General features: G+C 45.5%; 1 protein-coding gene across 1 annotated transcript in view; it reads left to right on the forward strand.

Moving 5' to 3' along the window:
• MPHOSPH8 (M-phase phosphoprotein 8) overlaps positions 1–23,531 on the forward strand; it is a 52,138-nt gene that overhangs the window by 25,150 nt on the left and 3,457 nt on the right. The window contains exons 4-12 of the mRNA XM_068266925.1: positions 4,283–4,379; positions 7,542–7,796; positions 10,674–10,805; positions 10,890–10,978; positions 13,412–13,552; positions 13,948–14,034; positions 17,105–17,259; positions 18,000–18,154; positions 21,564–21,691. Coding sequence (XP_068123026.1) covers positions 4,283–4,379; positions 7,542–7,796; positions 10,674–10,805; positions 10,890–10,978; positions 13,412–13,552; positions 13,948–14,034; positions 17,105–17,259; positions 18,000–18,154; positions 21,564–21,691 — 1,239 coding nt within the window. The remainder of the gene's footprint in view (positions 1–4,282; positions 4,380–7,541; positions 7,797–10,673; positions 10,806–10,889; positions 10,979–13,411; positions 13,553–13,947; positions 14,035–17,104; positions 17,260–17,999; positions 18,155–21,563; positions 21,692–23,531) is intronic.

Consider the following 23,531-nt stretch of genomic DNA (forward strand, 5'->3'; position numbering starts at 1 on the left):
GCTGGTTAAAGTGGACCAAACTCAGAACTCCTCTCTGCTCTAAAAGATGCAGCAGCATAATAACCTTTAAACAAACACTTGTTAACGCTGATACAAATCCTATAATAAATCTGAACCGTTTCTACTTCCTGATTCATGGAAGCAGACATAATTAACATCCAGTGCTTTCAAATGAGCTTATCTGCCATCTCTGCCATAGGCAGTCATGTAACACGGGAGAGATCAAATTACAATTTATGACTAGTCACAGATGAGAGGGAATTAGACATAATTAGACAGGCTAAACTCTTTGGATAAATACAACAAAAGGATTTATACTTACCTGGGGCTTCCTCCAGCACCCTGTGGTCTGTGGGCTACTTTTAGGGCTTATACACATTAGAAGAGATTTTCTGAGCGCTTTTTGGGCTCTAGAGCTTTCTGAGAGCTTTTTAAAATATGCTCCCATTGACTTGCATTAAAATGACAGTAAAATCATGATAAAATCGTGTGATTTTTTTTTTTTTTTTTTTTTTTTTACTCGACCGTGATGTTACCACAATTTTAATGCGAGTCCAGTGTTCTCCCCAGAAATTTTTTTATCCAGCCGGGTGGCATGCAAAAGTAGCCGGGTGGGGTGTGAGCTGCGAGGGGGGGAATGCAGGGCTGATGCAACTCTGCTTACAGTATAAGGAGGAGAATGAGGAGTCAAGCCAGGTGCTCCTCAAAATTAGCCAGGTGAAGCATCTGTCTTAAAGAGCCTGTGAAGAACACTGCAAATGGGTGTTACAGTTGCATTTCATACTGGGGAGACTGGTTTGGGCAGCATGATGGTGTATGGGCATCATGGTGGCGTAGTGGTTAGCACTCTTTCCTTGCAGCGCTAGGTCCCCAATTTGAATCGCAGCCAGGGCACTATCTGCAAGGAGTTTGTATGTTCTCTGTGTCTGTGGGTTTCCTCCAGGGCTGTGGAGTTGGTACAAAAATACTTTGACTCCTCAGTTTATGAAACCACTACTCCAACTCCGGGTACCCAAACTGGCTCCGGCTCCTCGACTCCGACTCCTTACTCTATTACTTAACAGGGCTGTGGATTTTGTACAAAAATCATCAGACTCCCGACTCCGTCTCCTCAGTCTATGAAATAAACGACTGCAACTCCGGGTGCCCAAAATTGGCTCGACTCCGACTCCACAGCCCTGGTTTCCTCCAGGCACTCTGGTTTCCTCCCACATCCCAAAAACACACAGATAAGTTAATTGGCTCCCCCCTAAATTGGTCCTAGACTACAAAACATACACTACACCATGCATGCATGCATACATACATACGATTATGGTAGGAATTAGATTGTGAGCCCCTCTAATGCTTGGCATACACGGCTCGTTTTATATTATCAATCGAGCCGCTGATGGCTCGATTGAGAATATTCAACCTGTCCGATACCCCGCCGAATCGATTCTGCGCTAGATACCGGTGTGGAGAACAATGGGAGCAAACGAAATGCTGATTAGCAGCGCTCGCGGGGACGAGTGGGAATTGATCCGCGCGGACGAATGGTGACGCGCCGGCATCGAGCCGCTGGACAGAAACCAGCAGCCTCCATCCCCTGCAAGTCAGCTAATCTAAATTGCAGGTGGTCAATGCAGTCATGTTTATCAGGTCCCCCCAGCTTGACAGCTCCCTACCCTCTCACAAGCTGTCTGCAGACTCTTCACTATCAGATAAAAAGTGCTCCTGCTGGTTAGAGGACAATAGCAGAGATCTCATACCAGTGGAAGGGTGATCATTTACTTTATTTGCAGAGTTCACAACTTCTCTCCAGAACTCTTGCTATGCACTGCCTGATCACATGTGAGTCAGCCTCCGAGCTGACTGGAAAGGATGGGACTAGCTGCTGACATTCATGCAGTCAGCCCAGGGCAGAGGAAACACAATGTCTGGATTTTCTGGGGAGTGAGAGTCTTCCTGCAGCCCCAGGCTCTCTCCCCAGCCTCAAGTCACACAGCATTAGCCTGCCAGCATGTGTATGCGGACAGCTGCTGTTACGTCTGATCGTGCTGCCCAAGTCCTGCCCCTTACAACCCGCCCAGCCAATCACAGTTCCAGCAGGAAGGTGAGGTCACGCAGGTAGAGGAGCGCTCCTGCACAGTACAGCGATGGCTTTTGCTATCGTCCACCAGCCGAGCACTGATTGATAGGCTATGGAGCGCTCCTGCCTGCAGTTTACAGCAGTGACATTTGCTAGATACGCAGGTGCATACCAACATGCGGGCAGGGTTTCAAAACACCCGGGTGGCCCACCCACCTAATTAAGTCTGAGGAGAACACTGAATTCAATGGGAGCATTTTTAACCTCCTGGGCGATAATCCCGGGCTGAGCTCGGGGTATGTCGCGCAGGAGGATATCTCAGGCCCTGGTGGGCCGATTTGCATAATTTTTTTTTTTTTGTTACACGCAGCTAGCACTTTGCTAACTTCCGATCGCCGCTGATCCGCCGCTACCCGCCGTGCTGCGCAGCCGGAGGCGATCAGAGGGGGGGATGCCGCTGCACAGCGGCTATCATATAACTAGTGCTAGGCTAGCTACATGATTTTAAAAGAAAAATATATTTAAAAAGTGCTGTGCCCTCTCCTGGGCGATGTAATTGTATCGCCCAGAGGGTTAATGCTGGGTTTACGCCATACAATTTTCTGTTGGATTTTTCTGTTATGCTGGGCATACATGGCATTTCCAGTCCTTATCAATCGAGCCGCTGATGGCTCAATTGATAATATCCCACAGGTCCGATGACCTGCCGGATAGATTTCCCGCTCGATACCTGCCGGCGAACAGCGGGGAATCGAGTGGCTGATAAGGAGTGCCAGCGGGGACAAGCGGAGATGCATCGGCATTGAGCCAGCGGCTCGATCCAGCACATAATTGGCTAGGTGTATGCTAGCATTAGATTTTCTGTTAGAATGCATAATTAGATTATTTACTGTAGAGAAAGGTCATTATCTCTGGTGCATTGTCTTCTGGTTATCTCCTGCTGAGTAGAACAATGCCTAATTGCTCGGCAGATAGATCATAAGATAGATACATTTCCAACATGTTGAACTTTATCTATCTGGCAGGTAAATCTAATGCTAAACATACACAGTGCGTTTATGCGCCGGTATCGAGCCAGCGCGTCACCGTGCGTGCGGATCGATTCCCGCTTGTCCCCGCGGGCATTCCTTATCAGCCGCTCGATTCCACGCTATTGTCCGCCCGCGGGGATTGAGCGGGAAATCTATCTGGCGGGTCATCAGACCTGACGGATATTCTCAATTGAGCCATCAGCGGCTCGATTGATGAGGAATAAACGCACCGTGTATGTTTAGCATAACAGAAAATTGTATGGGGTAAACCCAGCATTAAAAGCTCTCAGAAAGCTCTAGAGGCCAAAAAGCGCTCAGAAAAGCTCTTATGTGTCTAAGCCCTAAGGGAGCCCAAGGACCACAGGGAGCTGGAGGAAGCCCCAGGTAAGTATAAATCCTTTTATTGATAGGCTTTATATAAAACAGATTTGAAAATGTATGTAATGGAGCAGAGTGTGACAGATTTAATGAACCGGGGCAGCTTGATGCATAGCTCTCTAGAGAGTAGCATCGTGTCAAAATAAAACTTCCCCCGTGCAGCGGGGACTGTTGTCTGTCTCGTCTCTTTCTACTACATGGAGAATTGTAAGCTTTGAGGAAGTTTTAGTGTATTGACTGCACAAAAAAAAAAAAATCTGTATTCTTCAGAGCTCACATTTTAGTTATGCAGATATAATAAATCGCGGAGCACATAAGAGTGCAGTGGTTGTTCATCAAGTTAGGATGTGAAACCCACTGATAAATGAGTCACAGCTGTCACTTGCACTGAATAGGCATTTATTCACTAGTTGGCAGGCTTGCTAATCCCCCCCAACACACCCGTCTGTGCCGCAGATGTGCTTCCAGCACACAAATTCTCACCCTCAGGCGCTCTCTCTGCTAGTTAGGTTGAGGCCTCAGCACAGATCAACGTTGGCTGCGCTCCAGCTGAGGGGATAAACAGCAGCAGCCATCTATGTCTACAGTAACTGATAGGGAGGATGATGGGAATCTCCTACACGTCAGGAGAGCCTGGTGATAGTTGTGGAGAAGGATGTAAGGAATGTCAGTGGAAGTATCATCCTGGAACGCTGTCTTTTTATCTCATACGCATTTGTAGAACTTGATTGATATATTTTTTACATTTTGGAATGTTCTATCTCTGAGACTTCAGGTGTTAACATGTGTGTTGTATCACTAGCCTAAAGAAGCAAAAAAAGCAGAAATTGCAAAGGAAAGGCCCAAGAAGAGGCACGAGCCTGAGAAAGAGGGGAAGAAAGAGCCAATAGTGAAGAAAAGTGAGTTGTGGTCTCTTGAACGTCATATGACAGAACACTTTTTTTTTCTTTAAATCAGCAGCATGATTGGTATGGTTGTGCAACTTTCCTTCCTGTTGCTTTCTGTTATCAGTGAGGAATGGGGACTTTTGCACAGGAATGGAAAACCATTATCTGTAGATTCCTTAAAGAGAACCTGAGGCAGTTGAGGGGGGGGGGGGGGGGGGGGGTCAGATGGGACACACATACATGTTCTCTGTCACTCTGTGTCCCCCCACTCCCAGCTCTACAGCCTGCAAAGATTAGTGACAATATTTGTTGCTATCTCAGAGGTAAACATAGGGGAGAGGGAATCCCTGTTTAAAATGTTCCTGCAGGGTTTCCAGACCTGCCATTGGCCAGCTCTCTGTCTGACCGTGTCACCCGATGGCTCCCCCGCCTCCCTGCAGGTTGTGAATAAGAGGCACAGTCGTAACCCCCCCCCCCCCCCCCCCCCAGCGCTCCACTGCGCACTACGATTTTGTACAAAGCGCTTTTGCAGAGCGAATCCGTTTTTTCACTTCCTGACGTCAGTCGGGAAGTGAACTTTCACCCAGAAATGAATAAATACAATGTATGTATTCATGAACGCAATCGCCAGAGAAATCAATTTGTGAGCGTTTTGCGCTTTTCCTATAACTTCCATTGTAGCAAAAATCACCTTGAAAATGGTACATGCAGTGCTTTGCTGAGCGGAAAGCGCATGAAACGCGCTGATTATGAACTGTCCTATAAGGAATCATTGCACAAGCACTTTTAAGGCGATTTTTAAAATCGCCGGCGCTCAAAAAAAATACGCAAAACTCCCTAGGTGTGAACAAGCCCTTAGGGCCCATTCACACTTGAGCGTTTTGCCGGAGATTTTGGAAAAAAGCTAGCGCTTTTGAAAGCAGTAGTGTAATAGGTCTATGGGCCCGTTCTTACTTGTGCGATTTGTGCAAACCGCGTAACGCAAACGCGTCGCCTGCACCGGTTTCAGGCGATTTTCTGGCGATCGCGTTTCAGTGCTATAGAAGCACTAAATGCGATCGCGGAAAAATCGCTAGTGTTCAGTGATTTTTTTTTTTCTCTCGCAAACACTGTCAAAAATTGCCGGCGTTTTGCGTTTCTTCTAAGTGTGAATGGGCCCTTACAGTCAATTTGCCATCTTGCATCACTTCTCAACCAAGTTTTAAAGGGACCTGAAGAGAGAGGGGTATGGAGGCTGCCTCATTTATTTGCCTTTAAAGGAGTACTGTAAACAACATAAAAAAAAAAAAAAAAAAAAAAAAAAAAAAAAACACCTCCTGTGCCCTTGCCAGGACAAAATGATCCTCTGTTCCCCCGCCGTGGCTCACTTCCGTTTTTTGTGACTTCAATGTCACGGGCCACTGTGCCTGTGCAGCCCTGGCTGCACGCATCTCACTCCCCCTTAGTATACCGGGAACGTAGTGCACCTGTGAAGGATGCTCCTGGCGGCGGGAGCATGGACGTACGTGGCCAGGGCTGCCCAGGCGCAGTGGCCCTTGACATTAAATTCGCAAAACAAAAAAAAAGTGGGCTGCTCCCAGGACGAGAGGATTGTTTTGTGCCAGTGCGGGGGGCCGGTAGAAGCCCCAGGTAAGTTGAACCTCCTTTTTTTTTTTTTTTTTTTTTTTTTTTTTTTTTAATTTAACTTACAGTTCTTTAACCACTTAACATCTCAGTCGTTTTCAGCTTATGCATCCGAGCAATGTTCACCTCCCATTCATTAGCCTATAACTTTATCACTACTTATCACAATGAACTGATCTATATCTTGTTTTTTCCGCCACCAATTCGGCTTTCTTTGGGGGGTACATTTTGCTAAGAGCCACTTTACTGTAAATGCATTTTAACAGGAAGAATAAGAAAAAAAATGAAAAAATTCATTATTTGTCAGTTTTCGGCCATTATAGTTTTAAAATAATACATGCCTCCATAATTAAAACCCACGTATTGTTATTGCCCATTTGTCACGGTTATTTCACCATTTAAATTATGTCCCTATCACAATGTATCGCGACAATATTTTATTTGGAAATAAAAGAGCATTTTTTCCCGTTTTGCATACATCACTATTTACAAGCTTATAAAAAAAAAATAGAGAGAAATATTTCATCTTTACATAGATATTTAAAAAGTTTAGACCCTTAGGTAAATATTTGTTTTTTGTTTTTTTTATAGTAATGTTTTTTTTGTTTTTTTTTTATTAAACATTTTATGTGGGTATTTTTTGGGAGGGTGGGATATAAAAGTGTTTTATTTGGGGAAATATTGGTGTATTGTAATGTTTTTGGGAATTTACTTGTAGTTTTACTTTTTGGCCACAAGATAGCAATCTCGATTTTTTTTTTTTTTACATGACGTCACTCTAAGCGTACAATGTACGCTTAGAGAGACACAGCTTCAGAAAGAGCGAAGCTTCCGAGAGAAGCTGTCGCTTTTTCAGCGGGGGAGAGGAATCAATGATCGGGCTCCATAGCCCGATAAATTGATTCCGTGGCTACCGACTCCGCGGCCGGAAGTGCACGCGCGCGATCGGCCGCGGGAGCGCGCGGGAGCACGCCTGTCCTCCTTGACGTTTTTATACGTCAAGGAGGACAAAGTGGTTAAACAATTCCAATTGCCTGGCTGTCCTGCTGATCTATTTGGTTGCAGTAGTGTCTGAATCACACCTTAAACAAGCATGCAGCCAATCTTTTGAGATTTTTGTCAAACACCTGATCTGCTTGCGTGTTCAGGGTCTATGGCTAAACGTATTGTAGGCTAAGGATCAGTAGGACGCCAGGCAAATGGTATTTTTTAAAAGGACATACACATCAGCCTCCAAACCCTTCTCACTTCAGGTTCCCTGTAACTAATAAGCTGAAATTCCTCATTTTTAACCCTCATTTTCATTAACTTTACATGGCTCTGTACAGTACAAATCTATACACTTGTTGATTACCACCACCAACCTGCTACACCTTTTAATTGGTTAATTGCCCAAAAGAACCTAGAAGGACTTATGAGAGTAAATATATTACTGGCAGATTCGATTGAAACGGTCAGATCTTCTGATAAATGGCTAGGTTGTGTGGCTAGCTTGATTTCCACCAACTTGAGATGTCTGCTGTAAACTGTTATTACTTTAATCTGTGGCAGCTCTCATAGAACAGAAACCTGCACACGATGCCTTCACTGTGTCTGCTGAGGACCGGGAGGAATGTATGGAGAGCACCAAGAAGGAGCGACCGCCTCCTGACAATAGACTCCCTGAAGATCATAAAATGAAAGTGGCCAAGCCAGTTCTGAAAGAGAGGAGAAGTACCCAAGATGAGACAGATTCTTGGACATTTGGGGCTTTAGAAGGGGAACAGGAAGTTATGGACTCAGTGTGCCGCATGCAGGAAAACTCTGGTAGGTACTTCATAAAGGTCTTCTATATTATAGACTTGAAGGGATGCAGCAGTGTTTTATATGTTGGATAAATGTTTATTGGGCTCTGGTGGAGTACATTTCATCCGTTTTTGTATTCTGAAGTTGGTAGTAAAGCTCTCGATTTAGACCGATACATTAGGGTTCCTGCCATGCATACATTACTACAAATGCAGGACAGCAAGCCAGCGCATTGTCAACTGAGCAATAGTGTGTAGATCCTGCCGTGGCTTGTAATAGATCAGTGTTGTCAAACTCAAATACATTGGACTGAAACTGAACGCTGGAACCAAGTTGTTGGCCAATCTCAATGTCTGGTGGAAAGATGCCTGGTATCTAATGCCTTCTCCCTCCCCTATACAGTTCCCTGGTGTTTAGTGGTCCTCCCTCCCCTGTGCAGTTCCCTGGTGATCTAGAGCTTCACCTCCAATATAGCTTACCTGGTGGTCTAGAATGGGCCAAACCTAATGCAAAGGGAGAAACCACTTGGGGGGGGGGGGGGCAAATTTAATGGCTCTGTGGACCAGAGTTGGCCCGCGGGCTGGAGTTTGACATGTATGTAATAGATGGACAGCTCTTTGTTCATAGCAATACTCTATCTGGGAGTTAAGGTGGCCATACATCAGGCAACTTGGCCGATTGACCCTCTGATTCGATTATTATAATCGAAATCCGATGAAAATTGATGCCACAAAGTGTATGCCCGACTGACAATCGGCAGCGGCTCTATTGAAGAATAAACACTGTTTCTGAACAAAAACAGTGTTTATTCTCAGTGGACATGTACTAATAGGCACAGGGGACTTTTGTCCCCTGCAGCCAATACCCCCCCCCCCCCCCCCCCCGTTGCCTTTGACAGTGCGATTGCAGGCATCTGCCCGCACAATTGCCCGCACAGCCCCCCAAGCTGCAGGGACGTGACTATCGCGTCCCTGAGGTTGGTTAAAGAGACTCTGAAGCGAAAAAATATATATGATATAATGAATTGGTTGTGTACTATGAATGATTACTAGAAGATTAGCAGCAAAGAAAATATTCTCATATTTTTATTTTCAGGTATGTAGTGTTTTTTCTAACATTGAACAATTCTATAATATGTGCAGATTACACAACACTCAGCATTCAAAATGATTCTTTCAGAGCAGTCTGTGAACTAATGACCTCTCCTGGCAGAGAAAAAGTAATTAGTTCAATAACACTTGAGATAATAAAAGTCAGATAACAGCCCTCTCCACTACTTTGAAAGTCAGTAGAGCTTAATTGCTTTTTTTGCATAGAGATAACTGGAGTTTCTTAACTCTTCCTGTACTGGAAACAATTAGACTGATGTATCTGATCTTAATGTTTTATTTCTTAGCTGTACTACACATACAAATCATAATATCATAATTTTTTTTTCACTTCAGTGTCTCTTTAAACAAATTGCAAGCATTTGGGTGGTCCATTGTTTTTTCTTAACTGGCATAAAATTTGCATCTTGTTGACTATCCTTGTCATTCTTCCCATCTAGTAGTTAGTCAGCTATTTTTTTTTTTTTTTTTTTTTTTTTAAATACTTGCTGCATTGGGCTTCCCTGAAGCCATGGGATCTTTCCACTGTTTGGTGGGTGTTACTGCTCCAAATGTGTATTCTTTGTTTCCCCATGTAACTTTGCAGAGCTGTACAGGGAATTCATCGTGCCAGATTTATACAGCCCATGTGCAGACACACCCAGTTAAGCTTCCTGCTTTACACATGTGAGACAGATGAGCTACACAAAGTAAAATAATAAAGCTGCTTATAGAAATGTTTGCTAAAATCCATGCTTATAGTTAAATCTCATGACACATGGTAGACTGTGCCTCATGTGCTTGCCTTGACTCCTCTGTATCTTTGCGCTGCTTGTGCACCTTTTTATGCTTTTGATCTGAAGTCAAATAAGATTTAAAGTGAACCTAAACCGAAAGGCAAAAAATATTCACTAAGGGCTGGTGCACACCAAAACCCGCTAGCAGATCCGCAAAATGCTAGCAGATTTTTAAACGCTTTTTTTTATTTTTATGAGGCGTTTTGCTAGCGTTTTGCGGATTGCTGCTGCGGTTTTCAGTATAGTAGATTTCATATATTGTTACAGTAAAGCTGTTACTGAACAGCTTCTGTAACAAAAACGCCTGGCAAACCGCTCTGAAGTGCCGTTTTTCAGAGCGGTTTGCGTTTTTCCTATACTTAACATTGAGGCAGAAACGCATCCGCAATCCAAAAAATGCCTCACCCAGGCATTTTTCGTTTCTGCAAAACGCCTGCCGCTCTGGTGTGCACCACCCCATTGAGATACATTGACCAAGCAGATCCGCAGCCGCAAGCGGATCTGAAAACGCCCAAAAAGCCGCTCGGTGTGCACCAGCCCTCACCTGGGGCTTCTACCAGCCCCCTGCAGCCTTCCTGTGCATACTCTGGTCCTTGACGACCCTCCGGTCCCCCACCATGGCTTAGTTTCGTTTTCTACTGACTGAGAGATGGCAGGCCACTGCTGTGCGCATCCTTGCACGTGTTCCCGTCGGCAAGAGTCCTGTGCAGGCGCAGTACAAGGTTTTCTCTTACAGTGCCTGTGCAGGACGCTCTTGCCGACAGGAACATGTAGGAGGGTGAGCGCAGTCTGGGCCGCACAGGTGCAGTGGACCGCCTACTCTTGGTAGGCAGAAAATGAAACTAAGCCGCGGCGGGGGACCGGAGGATCGTCGGACTGGCGCAGACACATGACGGCTGCAGGGGGCTTGTAGAAGCCCCAGGTAAGTGAAACTCCACAGCAATGTGCAGTAGTTAGGTCAGGAATTTGTGGTTCACCAGCTGCACCGTATTCAGTGGAATTTGCATTGTCAGGCCCCCTGGAGAGCAGGAACCAAGTGAGCGCGATGACGATGGACCTTCAGCTAGAGTGGATGACCCTGGAAGACTTTCAGAGGCACCTTGATGGAGCTGATGAAATCATCCCAAAGGATCCCATATCGAGCAGTAAGTTGTGTTACCAGTATGGTCTTGCGTAACAGTTCTGTGTTTTTTTTCTGTGACTAAACACAGTGTTGTCTTTTTAATCAGGCGCATTGAAAGAGGCTGTCAAAAATGGTGACTACTTGACTGTAAAATATGCGCTTAATTCTGATGAAGAGTACAATCTGGACCAAGAGGTAATATTATTATTTAGTGTTGTACCTCGAACATGTATTAGAAAGACTGAATAATGCCTGGTCTGCGCTGTGGGTTTGTTTCCCACTATAATGGATGACACTTCAAATATACATATAGACAACTAAATGACTCAGTTGTTCAAGAGATAAATACAGTGGAAGACTCTTGGTGACGTCACCGACTAGGAAGTCCCTCGCAACTGAACCGGCAGTGGAGGAGAGCAGCGCGCCGCCACCTCCCCTTGAAGCTGGCCAGTTTTTCACTTTGAGCCGCCTGCCATCCGGACCTTGATGTATTTCAGACATCAGACGGCTCCACCCAGCACACCAACTCGGAGGAATCGCAGGAGCGCTGATGACACGGACCGCTCCACTCCAGCTCAGTGAGAGGTTATGTGAGTAGAACTGGCTATCCACTCAGCGCAGTACTCTGCTGAACTTTGGTGTTGCATAGTGCGATACTCTGCATATCACATCTGTACTATTATGTACTGATATTATTAAATTGTTCAATCTAGTTTAGTATTTATCTCTTGAACAACTAAGTCATTTAGTTGTCTATATGTATATTTGAAGTGTCATCCATTATAGTGGGAACCAAACCCACAGTGCAGACCAGGCATTATACAGTCTTTCTAGTACCTTGAGGGAAGGGTCACCCTCCGTTATCTGGGCGGCTGCTGCTGCTAACAATCAGTTGGGCGCAGATCTCTTTATTAGATATGTATTAGTGTATGTTTACTGGATGGTGTGGTGGCTGGATAGTGTAATGGTTAAGGGCTCTGCCTCTGACACAGGAGACCTGGGTTTGAATCTCGGCTCTTCCTGTGCAGTAAACAGCACCTATTCAGTAGGAGACCTTAGGCAAGTCTCTCTAACACTGCTACTGCCTATAGAGCGCGTCCTAGTGGCTGGAGCTCTGGCGCTTTGAGTCCGCCAGGAGAAAAGCGCAATATAAATGTTCTGTGTTTGTTTGTTGTTTGTTCAGGCAAGTAAGAGGAAAGCTGATTTACTTGGGGCTTTCTCCAGCCCCTCGCAGCTGTCTGTCCCATGCTGACAGCTCCGTTCGCAGACGCCGGCCCGGGGTCCCTGCACAGTGCAGATGACCTTCGAGGTCCTCCATACGACGCCTGTGTGAAGCGCCACTGTCAATCAAGCCCACGCTGTCCGCAGCGTACTGCGCAGGCACAGTAGTTCTGCCCCTGAACAGTACGCCGCAAACAATGCAGTACTGCGCAGTATGCCGCAAACGACGTGGTCTTGATTGACGGCGGCGCTTCACGCAGGCGCAGTAAAGACGACCGCTGTAAGGACGGCTGGAGAAAGAACCAGGTAAGTAAATCGGCTTTTCTATTTGCCTGATGACTCCTTTAAAGGAAACCTGAGATGTTAAAAACGCATTTATAATGACTTGGTGCTGCCTGCCGTAGGCCGTGGGGCTCCATTGCCATTATCCCGAGCTGCTCTATTCTTCCACTGTCCGCCCCAGTAGTCGGGGACCAATGCACATGCGTGGTTTTGGTCTCGCGTGGTCTGCACCTGTGCAGTTAGTTAAGGCTTGTAACTGTGCAGGTGCAGAGAGCTCCTTGCGCCAGGAATGCAACCAAGATGTGGCCAGGGCTGCTTATGAGTAGTGTAGTGGGACTGGCCCAGTGGGATTTTACCAGATGGACAGCGGTGGAGCGGACTGACCCGGGAGGACAGTGAGGGAGGCCAAGGCCTACAAGGGGGCTGGAGAAAGACCCAGGTAAGTATAATTATAGGCAGAGTAACCGCATACACACGGCAAATAACTTGCTATTGTAATTTATTTGGTTTAGTTTTCAGCTCACCAACTATGCCCCCAATCTGGTGAGTCATAAGCCCCATCTACACAATACGATTCTTTATGCGATTTGATTACGATTCTATTTACGAGTCGATTAAATCCGACATGTCCGATCGGGATTCGATTCGCAATTGTTTTGCAATGGCAAATTGAATTGAATCCCGATCGGACATGTCTGATTTAATCGGATTGTAAATAGAATCGTAATCGAATCGCACAAAGAATCGTATCGTGTAGATTGAGCTTTACTCTAACCATGCAAGAATGCTAGTTTTTATCAGCGTTCTGGTGGGAACCATTCCAAGAGTCAACTAAATGGGGAAAAAGGAAATTAAAAACACCTCACCCTCTACTAGCTACTGACTGAACTCTGAGCTCCGCTCATTTATATGCTTAACTGTGCTAGAGATGGGCGTGGTTAGGCACACAGGGGAAGATAATATATATCAGGGGATGAGCAGCACAAACCAATTACAACCAAGATATATATATATATATATTATTTACCAGTAGATTTTCTATTGCAAATGATGGTAGTCAGATTGTCTGCTGCACTTCTGGCATCTGTCGTCTAATCTGTGTAGCTGTGTTTTTGTTCCATGCAGGACTCTAGTGGGATGACTCTGGTGATGATGGCGGCAGCTGTAGGGCAGGATGACATCCTCCGTATTTTGATAAAGAAAGGAGCCAAAGTCAACGCCAGGCAGAAGAATGGGACCACAGCACTAATGCATGCTGCAGAAAAGGTGGGAAGCGGCAAATTCTGGATGCAGTGTTCCTTGTGTATTTTTTTTTTTTTTTTTTTTACTCGTCCTAAATGACACACAAGAACAAGTGCCATGAATTCTTACTTGCCCCAACAGTGACTTGCCCTGCTGGCTTGTGCACTGCTCCCTTTTCCATATTCAGTTGAGCTTTACTCCTCTTTTTGCCTACAGCCAATTTGTGTGTTTCTCAATAGTGCTCATGCCCTAAACTTTTTGCCCTAAAGCATGATCCTGAATGGCAGCAGTCGCTGTGCATGAGAAGGCAACCTTAGTGTTGTGAAATTGCCAGACTGCATGAGTGTTAAAAGCTAGGAAGTGAAGTTTGGACCATTGTGTAAGAATATTTATTATTGCATTGTATTTCCTCTTTGTAGAATTACCTGACAACAGTAGCCATACTGCTGGATGCTGGAGCTTTTGTGAATGTGCAGCAAGTAACCGGGGAGACTGCCCTGATGAAGGTAAAGAGGAGGGTGGGGACTGTTATACAGCGATAAATGGCTCTGTGAGCTTTATGCCTGTTACACATGATGAGATTTTCTGGCAGATTTACTGACAGATCGATTATTTCCAACATGTCTGATCTGAATTTCCGATTCATTTTTTCCATTCACTTCTCTGGAAAATCGATTTGAAATCAGATTGGACATGTTGGAAATAATCGAACTGGCAGTAAATCTGCCAGAAAATGTAATTGTGTGTACCAGGCATTATGTTCACAGTAATGTGTGTGTTATAATTGTGAACTGCAATGGAGACCGGACATAGTCTTTAATACAAAGCCTTCATGCAGTGAGTTAGAATAACGCAATCCTTTACAACGCAGTACTGTGAACAGGCCCACAGAATTGTATGGGCAGTGAGCTGACATGCAGAACTATTCTGCAACGAAACTGAGCACTGTGAACTGGGCCTTATGCTTGTTACAGGCCATTTACCTGCTTTGTTGGCTCTAGTTATGTATTAAATTGTCTGTTCCTTCTGTGTTGTATTCATCATGGTGAAAAACATTTCGCAGCCATATAGTCTGTGTTCAAGCATCTTTCATGTGCATATTAAAGAGAGTCTGAAGTGTCATAATGCCATTTTTTTATGCAACATTTATGTTCAGCAGTTTCACCCTAACTAAAACGCTGCATACCCGCAGGAGACCGCAACATTTAAACACACCCCCCCCCCCCCCAAATCCCCGTGGGAAAATGCGGAGATCGCTTCCTCAGAGGCAGAGCTTTGGGCTGTAGCTCTGCCTCCATGCGTGTCATTACCCGCTGATCACCGCCTCTCCCCACCCCTCTGTCTTCCTTCACTGAGAGGGGTGGGGAGAGGCGGTGATCAGCGCTGATGGACAAGCATGGAGGCAGAGCTGCAGCCCAAAGCTCTGCCTCCCCGGGCAGCAAAATCCATGACCAAGAAAGTCGCTGAGTTTTGCCCTAAGATTTGGGGCGTTTAAATGTAGCGATCTGCCGCGGGGATGCAGCATTTTAGTTAGAAACTGCTGAACAATAAATGTTACATGAGTCTGTTTAAAGAGACTCTGTAATGTAAAGAACACTCCTCTGGGGGATACTTACCTTGGGAGGGGGAAGCCTCAGGGTCCCAATGAGGCTTTAGGGAATCCAGTGCTGACAAGCTTGACGAGGCTTGATAAATTTACCTCTCCGGGATCCAGCGCATGCACAGTAGCGGCTTTTGGTTCGGACTAGGTGGAAATAGCTGAGCCTGATCGTATCTGCTCTACTGCGCAGGCACAAAAGGACTCATGCGTGCACAGTACAACGGATCGATCAAGTTCGGCTATTTCCACCTTAACCCGAATGAAGTGTCACTATTGTGCGTGCGCAGGATTGCAGTAGGTAAATATTTGCCATGCCGCACTTTGTGGGACCCTGGCACTTAAATGGAAGGACAGAGGAAGCTTTGTTAGGATAGAGGCTTCCCCCTCCCGTTGCAAGTATCCCCCAGAGGGATGATTATATTGTTTGTGCTCCTGGAGCGTGCTATGCAGGCGCAAGAGACTTTCTTTTCAGGATGCTCAGGGGACAGGAGCGCAAACGAGTATGCATGTGGCTAAGGTCACGCAGGCGCAGCAGCCAACAACAGGCTCAGTCGGCAAAATTAAAACTAAGCGCAGCCTCAGGACGTCTGCAGGGGGCTGGTAGAAGCCCCAGGTAAAACTGGCTTGTTTACAGTGACTTACATTTCCCTCTAAGTTGGCTGGTGTGTGGAAAATACTCATGTCAATGAATGTAGCCCATAGTGGGCTAGATTATCTCCTCCTGATGCTGGTCATTGTCCTTGGGGTCCGTCCCATTCCCAGTTCTCCAAAATCGCACTTGCAGAGCAAAATAGTGTTCACCCACAAGTGCTTTATTTCACTGCGCATGTGCAGTCAAAACTCACGCTTGCGCAGTTCAGAATCATTCTGTGCCACTTGGGAGGTTAGAGGACCAGGGAGGGACGTGTAACGGGGGATTCCGAGGACAAGAGCAGCATCTGGATGCTTAGGAGGAGGTAATCCAGCCAACATAGATACATGGCTTGGTTGAAAAAACAGATAATCCAGCAAGTCCAATATATGCGCAATGCACACAAAGCTGCTGCATACTTCACTGCTTTATGTAGTAACTGCAGATCTGGCCGGAATTTATAAAATTTACAAAAATCCATACGACAAATTTCGTGATGGAAATATGAATAGGAAAATAGTTAAAAGAAAACCTGTAATTAAAAAAAAAAAAAAAAAAATTATATTTCTGTGCCTGCGTGACCTTAGCCACATGCATACTCGTTTGCGCTCCTGTCCCCTGAGCATCCTGAAAAGAAAATCTCTTGCGCCTGCATAGCACGCTCCAGGAGCACAAACAAGGACTCGTGCGGCCAGGGCTGCGCAGACACAGTACCTGGTGTTGGGCTTAGTTGGCGAAATCGAAAGCCGCGCCGGGTGTTGGAGGATCCTAGAGTACCGCGCAGGCACGTGGCGACTGGATTTTTTACTGTGACTTGCATTTCCCATTAACTACCAACTCATTTAAATACTGCACGCGCAAGTGAAACTGTACAACATGGTCGCATTCAAAACTACGTTGTTCAAACGACATTGTACACATGTGGCCAACTGCACGATGTCAGCCCCACAGTCAAATTGAACCGCCAGATCAGTGATCTGCAAACTTGGCTCTCCAGCTGTTAAGGAACTACAAGTACCACAATGCATTGCAAGAGTCTGACAGCCAGTCATGATTCATGAAGGCAAATGCATTGTGGGACTTGTAGTTCCTAAACAGCTGGAAAGTCAAATTTGCAGATCACTGCGCCAAATGGATCGGGCATACCGCCTGTTATATCACTCGTCTAGTCATTTGTCACATGTACACATGCCTGATTGTCACGAAATTCAGACAACAATCAGGCAGTTTGAGTGTGTGTGCAGGCCTTCATGCTAAACTTCCGTGTGAATAGTGTGAAGGTGGTTTGCTGTCTCGTGGAGGTATCCATATATAACAAAGTAATTGTCTTGTCTTATCTCTCTAGGCGTGTAAAAGAGGGAATTATGATATTGCGCGACTGTTGATGGAGCAAGGCGCTGACTGCAATGTGCTGTCAAAGCACCAGGGCAATGCTTTACAGTTTGCTAAACAGAGCAATGTTGTGCTGCTATTTGAATTGATCAATGGCCACTTGGAAAAGTAAGTATTCCCTTGTAGCTATTTTAGTGCTTGGCTATGTGTAATTAATGCATTTGTTTTCTTTTACGAATTATGAAAAATGCCCTCTGGTGTGAGCGACCCTTCAGTGTTCCGGTCCGATCCATTTAGCAGCTCTCCCCTCCGAAAGCTGCATGCGCCCGTTTCCTTTTATTTTAATTGCGAGAGTTAATAGACCAGTGGTTTATCTCTGCTGTGGAACTCCAGGAGCAACCTCTTTGAAACTAGTTAGAGGTCATAAAGCCTCTGTGGCTGTGCAAACACTTCTGATGGCAGAATAGTGATGAGATGTTCAGTAGGATATGTTTTCTCTGTGTGGGTGGTGAATAAACAGCAGTCATGTCAATGTGACATTAAGTCTGGTTCAAAAATTGCAGATTTTCAACCCTTATAACCACAAGAATGTGTGTACTTCAGGAAAGTTCTGTTTAGGATTAGTTCTACAAATACATTTATTTCATTGAATTAGAGTTCTTTCACTTCAGGTTTTTGTTAGAGAATCTTAGTATTTATACTTGTGCAGTGGTATGTGGATGCATATAGGTCGCTTTAAAGATAACCAGTAAAAAAAAAAAAATGTTTGTTTTATATTAGAATGGCTCTTTATTGCCATCTAGTGTGTGTCTGTCTCAATTATTGCCTGACTGGTGCAGCTACTGGACAGGACATGGTGCGCTTTTTGGTTTTAGTACACTAAAAAATTTCTTCATATATTCTTTCAGACTCTCCCGAGTGGTTGAAGATGCAATAAAGGATTACTTTGAGGCCCGCCTAGTGGTGCTTGAAGCAGTGTTCCCAATTGCCTGCCACAGACTCTGCGAAGGGCCAGACTTTTCCCTGGATTTCAATTACAAACCACCACATAATACACCGGCAGGTACATATGCTGTTCTGCACATCTACTTATGCGTTACATACCGTAGTTAGTTTGGTTGAAGAAGACATCCATCAATTTCAACCAGAAAGAAGACATCCATCCATCAATTTCAACCAGAAAGAAGGAAAAAAAGTCACCATCCTGAACCTGCACGTATCCCGGATAATCCAGGGTTGTCAGTGCTATAATATATCTGGGGAGGGGGCCTCAGACAGTGGAGCTGCTTACACGAGTTACCCCACAATCTTTAATCAAGTGTGGATTTAGAGCTAAAAATAGTAGCTGCATCATGTGTGCCAACACCCCCCCCCCCCCCCCCCATAAGTTTTTGTTTTTATGCGTGTTAGGAATTGTGATATAATGTTGAAATTAAAACAATGTGTGGAAACACAGGTCCAATCTGCAGGTTCAGAATTGTACCACAAACCGCATGTATAAATGACAGGCTGGGTGGAAGACTGCTACTCCACACATCTATGGCCAGTCCCAGTGAATACATGATGAAAGAAAACCTGTACATTTTTATTTCAATCAAAATCAGATACTTGCCTCGGGGGGGAGGGGGGGAGCCTCTGGTGCCTAATGGGGCTTCCTCCATTCCAGCGCAGGCAGCCCCCACAAAAAGAAAACCTTACGCCAGTAGCAGCTTTCCCTTAGGCTCTGGCGGAAATATCTGCTCTATTAATCCGATCAGGCTCTGCTATTTCCGCTGGGAGGGGGGGGGAAGCTGATAATGTGACTGCGCTAGGCTCCTGACGAGCAGCTTTTCAGGGGTCCCAGTGCAGGATCGCCTCTGCTAAGGAGGACTGAGGAAGCCTCTTTAGGATCCAGATGCTTCCCCCACCCGAGTAAAGTACCCATTAGGGGCACTTCCCTTCAGGTAATCTTATAGTGGTGCCCATTAGGTAAATTGCGATCTACCAGTAGATCACAAAGGACTTCATGGTAGATCCGACCCCAGTACATTTTCCATTCTGTATATACAAGTGTGCTCCTAAAATTGTACATGGGTAGATAATTTTGACTTGTTAATTTTTTTAAGTGGCTCACAAGCCGAAAATATGTGGGCACCTCTGTCTTAAAGGAGGCATCAGGCAATCCTAAAGAAAATAAGTGCTACTTACCGGGGGCTTTCTCCAGCCCCAAGCTCCCAGCATGTCCCACACCGCAGCCCTCCCTTCAGCCGTTTGCCGCAGCTCCGTCCCGGTCCCTGGCGATGACGTCGGGGCGACCTCCAGGACGGCCTGTACTGCGCCTGCGCGAGCGGCGCTGGCCATCACCGCCACGTGGGCCGGAGCGGAATGCGCAGGCGCAGAACTACTGCGCCTGCGCAGTCCGCTCTGGCCCACGTGGCGGCGATTGATGTGGCGTCATCGCTGGGGACGGAGCTGTGGCAAACTGCTGAAGGGAGAGCTGCGGCGAGGGACGTGCTGGGAACTTGGGGCTGGAGGAAGCCCCTGGTAAGTAGCACTTATTTTCTTTAGGGTTGCCTGATGACTCCTTTTAAAGGATACCAGAGCTAATTAAAGATGAAACGGGGGAGGGGGGTGTGCTCACTGCTCCGCCCATTCTCCTTTCTGCCCCACTCCTGTACCTGTAATTGCCCACCGGCTCCGTCTTCCAGTTGGCCTGCTCGAGCATCATTGCGCCTGTGCTGGCCGCGATGCACGCTTACTACAGTACACGGTCGCGAGTGCTCTGCTTGTGCGTATGTCACACGCCTGCGCAGAGCCCACATTCACAGTAGAATGTGGGCTGGTAAAGGCGGCCATGCATCATTTTTGTTTTTGTCACGATTTTGTGGTTTTGTTTTTTTAACTATTACGTTAGGTTCGACAGAAATTTCACGCCTGATGTTGGACAGTCCAATAATTTCTCTACTGCTGCTTTCCTCTTTAGAAAGCCAATTAGTCGGTGTCTAGAAAAGTAAACCCCAGTGGCAAGTTCGAGCATGCTTTTGGTGGGGCTCCTAATAGTAATGTGCAATGAGCCCTGGCATAAGGCATTTTTGAATCTGCCAAGAGGGGCTTCCCATTGTTTGTTTGATCTGACTGTTGGGAATACGCTTTTGGAAGGATTCTCATAGGTCCAATCAGTTGGGTGCTGCAGTGGTAGAATTAAAGATGCATTTACTAGGGCTCCCTATTCTTCCACTAGAGGCCCATGGAGCATGGAGATTGGGTGGCCCATACACATGCAACACTAGTGGTCAGTCCACGAGGCCGGTGTGGGAGCTCTTTATGTACCACCGGTACTCCTGGGGCAATGATGGGTGTGGGGGAAGCCGGCATCCAGAAGGAAATTTATTCAGCCAGAGAAATTTAGGCAAAGCTGACTTAGTGATGAAGTACTGTTGAACACTTTTTAATCAATCTTTATTTTTCAAAAACGCCCTCCAATTGACTTGCATTAAAATCACAGTAGATCATGATTTTTCCAAAAATTTTGATTGCAGCAATTCTACTGTGATTTGAATGCAGTCAGTAGGAGCGTGTTTTTAAAGAACAAGCGACACCCATGCTAACCTAGAAATTAAAAACACATAAGTAGATAAATACTACTTCTACTTACATAACAGATGTATTTTGCTATCCACGTAATGATTCCTGTGAATTTTATGAAGGAAAAGCAGAAAATCCTATTCTAGGCAGTTGCCATCCTTGCCAAGCTAATGCTGACATCATATCCTCCCTGACTCTTGTTTTCTCCCCTCCCTTCTATAGCTCATTGTGTATTCATTAGCTGCCCTCCTCCCAGAGTCTTAACACTCCCACGGAGGTGTATACTAACAACTGCACTGTCTTTTTTTTTTTTTTTTTTTTTTTAATTTTATTTACACATCCAATCACCGAGTCACCTCAGCCTTGCTTGTAAACACAAGTAATCAGAGGATGTTTCTGATAAGGAGCTAGGCAGGGAAATAAATGGAAGAGGTGGAATACATTATAGATAAAAAGAACTCCCAGCATTCAACTCTATGGCACTGTTTGGCTCTAGGACCAGTGCTCCTAAAGTATGTGATAACTACAAACCATAACAGCAGAAAAAGTTTGCAAGTTTTGAATGCAGGATTAGCATCTTTATCACTTAGTACACTCAGACCAATTGCTGTTGAAATTAGATTTTTATGGTGACAATACCGCTTTAAAAACAGACTGATTGAAAAGTGCTCTGCAGTGTGTCTCAGCCCTGATTTGGGCACATTTTGTGGAACCTCCCACATGTAATACAAAACCACAGAAAATGTGTGATGGGTACTATGAAAGCTGGCTCTATACTGATACATTTAGTTTTCCTAATGTTCTGGCAGGTATATGGTGGGGGAATTATGCTGTGCTGCTTCTTATGTCTACAGTGGAGTGAAGGAAAGGAAATTCCCTCCTTATTCTCAAATCTTTTCTGTCTCCAGATTCAGGGATTCTCCTGTTTGTGTTTCATGCAAACTTCGTTGGTAAAGAAGTGGTGGTCCGGCTATGTGGCTCGTGCAGCGTCCAAGCCGTGGTGTTAAATGACAAATTCCAGCTCCCGGTGTTTTTAGTAAGTCTTACATGACCGCTTTATCGAACTCTTCTCCCAGAGTTCCTGTGTTTCCTGTTCTGAAAGCCCAGCTAAATCCAGAATTGAAAGAGATGCATCCTTTTAGCAATCCGGTTGATGGGTGAATGGAAACTGTATAGATAGAGAGAATACCGTTTTTATTAGTTGAATTTGCAATGCACTACTGCTTATCCAACATTTATAAGTAAAATGTTATATAAGTATTTATATAAATACATAAACTCTGACATTCCTCACAGACGCATTTGGATAAGCAAGGAGGGAATTGCATACGGGACTTTAGTGGGGAATAAGTTGGTTCATTGCAACAAAAAACTCTGAAGAACCTTCATGCATCACTAAAACTTAACATTTATTAGACCTAGTTTAAAAAATGACCCCAAATTGGAAACACATTAGAGTCTGTATGGCCAGTACAGTCCTATATAATAAATACAATATGCAATTCCAAATGCCACCATGTGTGACTAACTTTCCCTCAAGATTTAAAAATACTATAATAATACCTCTGTGGTGGGTTGCAACATGTAGAGTGCTGTTTAATAATTACATTCACAGGATTGATGAAAAGCCGACATCATGCAGCCACTATTTCCCCTCCGTGCTTTTCATCAAGCGACGCAAAGGTGGCATTGAACCAATGAAGTGTTAACCAGATGAAACCATGATTACCATTACTTCGTCACAATATAGTAACTGTGATTAAGATTAGATTAAAACAAAATAAAAATTGCTATCCAAATAGTAATGCAGTATTGTGATTGAATGGCAGTAGTCTGCTGATGGAATGCTAAATCCTGAACAGCTAGTGACACAGTGAAGGGGGAGGGGAGAGGAGCAGAGCAGGTTGGCTCTGTGTTAGTATGCAGGCACGAGCAGCCAGCGCAGTGCAGCTTTTGTCTGTTGGCTCTGTGTTAGTATGCAGGCACGAGCAGCCAGCGCAGTGCAGCTTGTCTGTTGGCTCTGTGTTAGTATGCAGGCGCGAGCAGCCAGCGCAGTGCAGCTTTTGTCTGTTGGCTCTGTGTTAGTATGCAGGCACGAGCAGCCAGCGCAGTGCAGCTTGTCTGTTGGCTCTGTGTTAGTATGCAGGCACGAGCAGCCAGCGCAGTGCAGCTTGTCTGTTGGCTCTGTGTTAGTATGCAGGCACGAGCAGCCAGCGCAGTGCAGCTTGTCTGTTGGCTCTGTGTTAGTATGCAGGCACGAGCAGCCAGCGCAGTACAGCTTGTCTGTTGGCTCTGTTAGTATGCAGGCACGATCAGCCAGCGCAGTGCAGCTTGTCTGTTGGCTCTGTGTTAGTATGCAGGCACGAGCAGCCAGCGCAGTGCAGCTTGTCTGTTGGCTCTGTGTTAGTATGCAGGCACGAGCAGCCAGCGCAGTGCAGCTTGTCTGTTGGCTCTGTGTTAGTATGCAGGCACGAGCAGCCAGCGCAGTGCAGCTTGTCTGTTGGCTCTGTGTTAGTATGCAGGCACGAGCAGCCAGCGCAGTGCAGCTTGTCTGTGGACTTTGTGGGTCCCAGTGATGGAACACGATCAGGCTCAGCTATGGATTATGCACAGTCTTCCCTCTACTTAGATAAGTGCCCATTTGAGGCATTGTACTTTAAAATGAACCATGCAGATATTAATATAGATTTTTCTGTCTGGGGTTCCTGACACTATGCATGATGACCTGACCAAAGTCTTTGCAGGCTTTTTGTAGTGTCTATGTACGCACCATACAATTTTCACGTCAGATTGATGAGAAATTCCCTGTTCGAGAACGACAAGCATTGAGATCAGTACTGCACAGAATCAATCCTTTTCTTATCAGAAGATTGAAC

The sequence above is a fragment of the Hyperolius riggenbachi genome, chromosome 2 (assembly GCF_040937935.1).
Source record: "Hyperolius riggenbachi isolate aHypRig1 chromosome 2, aHypRig1.pri, whole genome shotgun sequence".
Lineage (NCBI taxonomy): Eukaryota > Metazoa > Chordata > Amphibia > Anura > Hyperoliidae > Hyperolius > Hyperolius riggenbachi.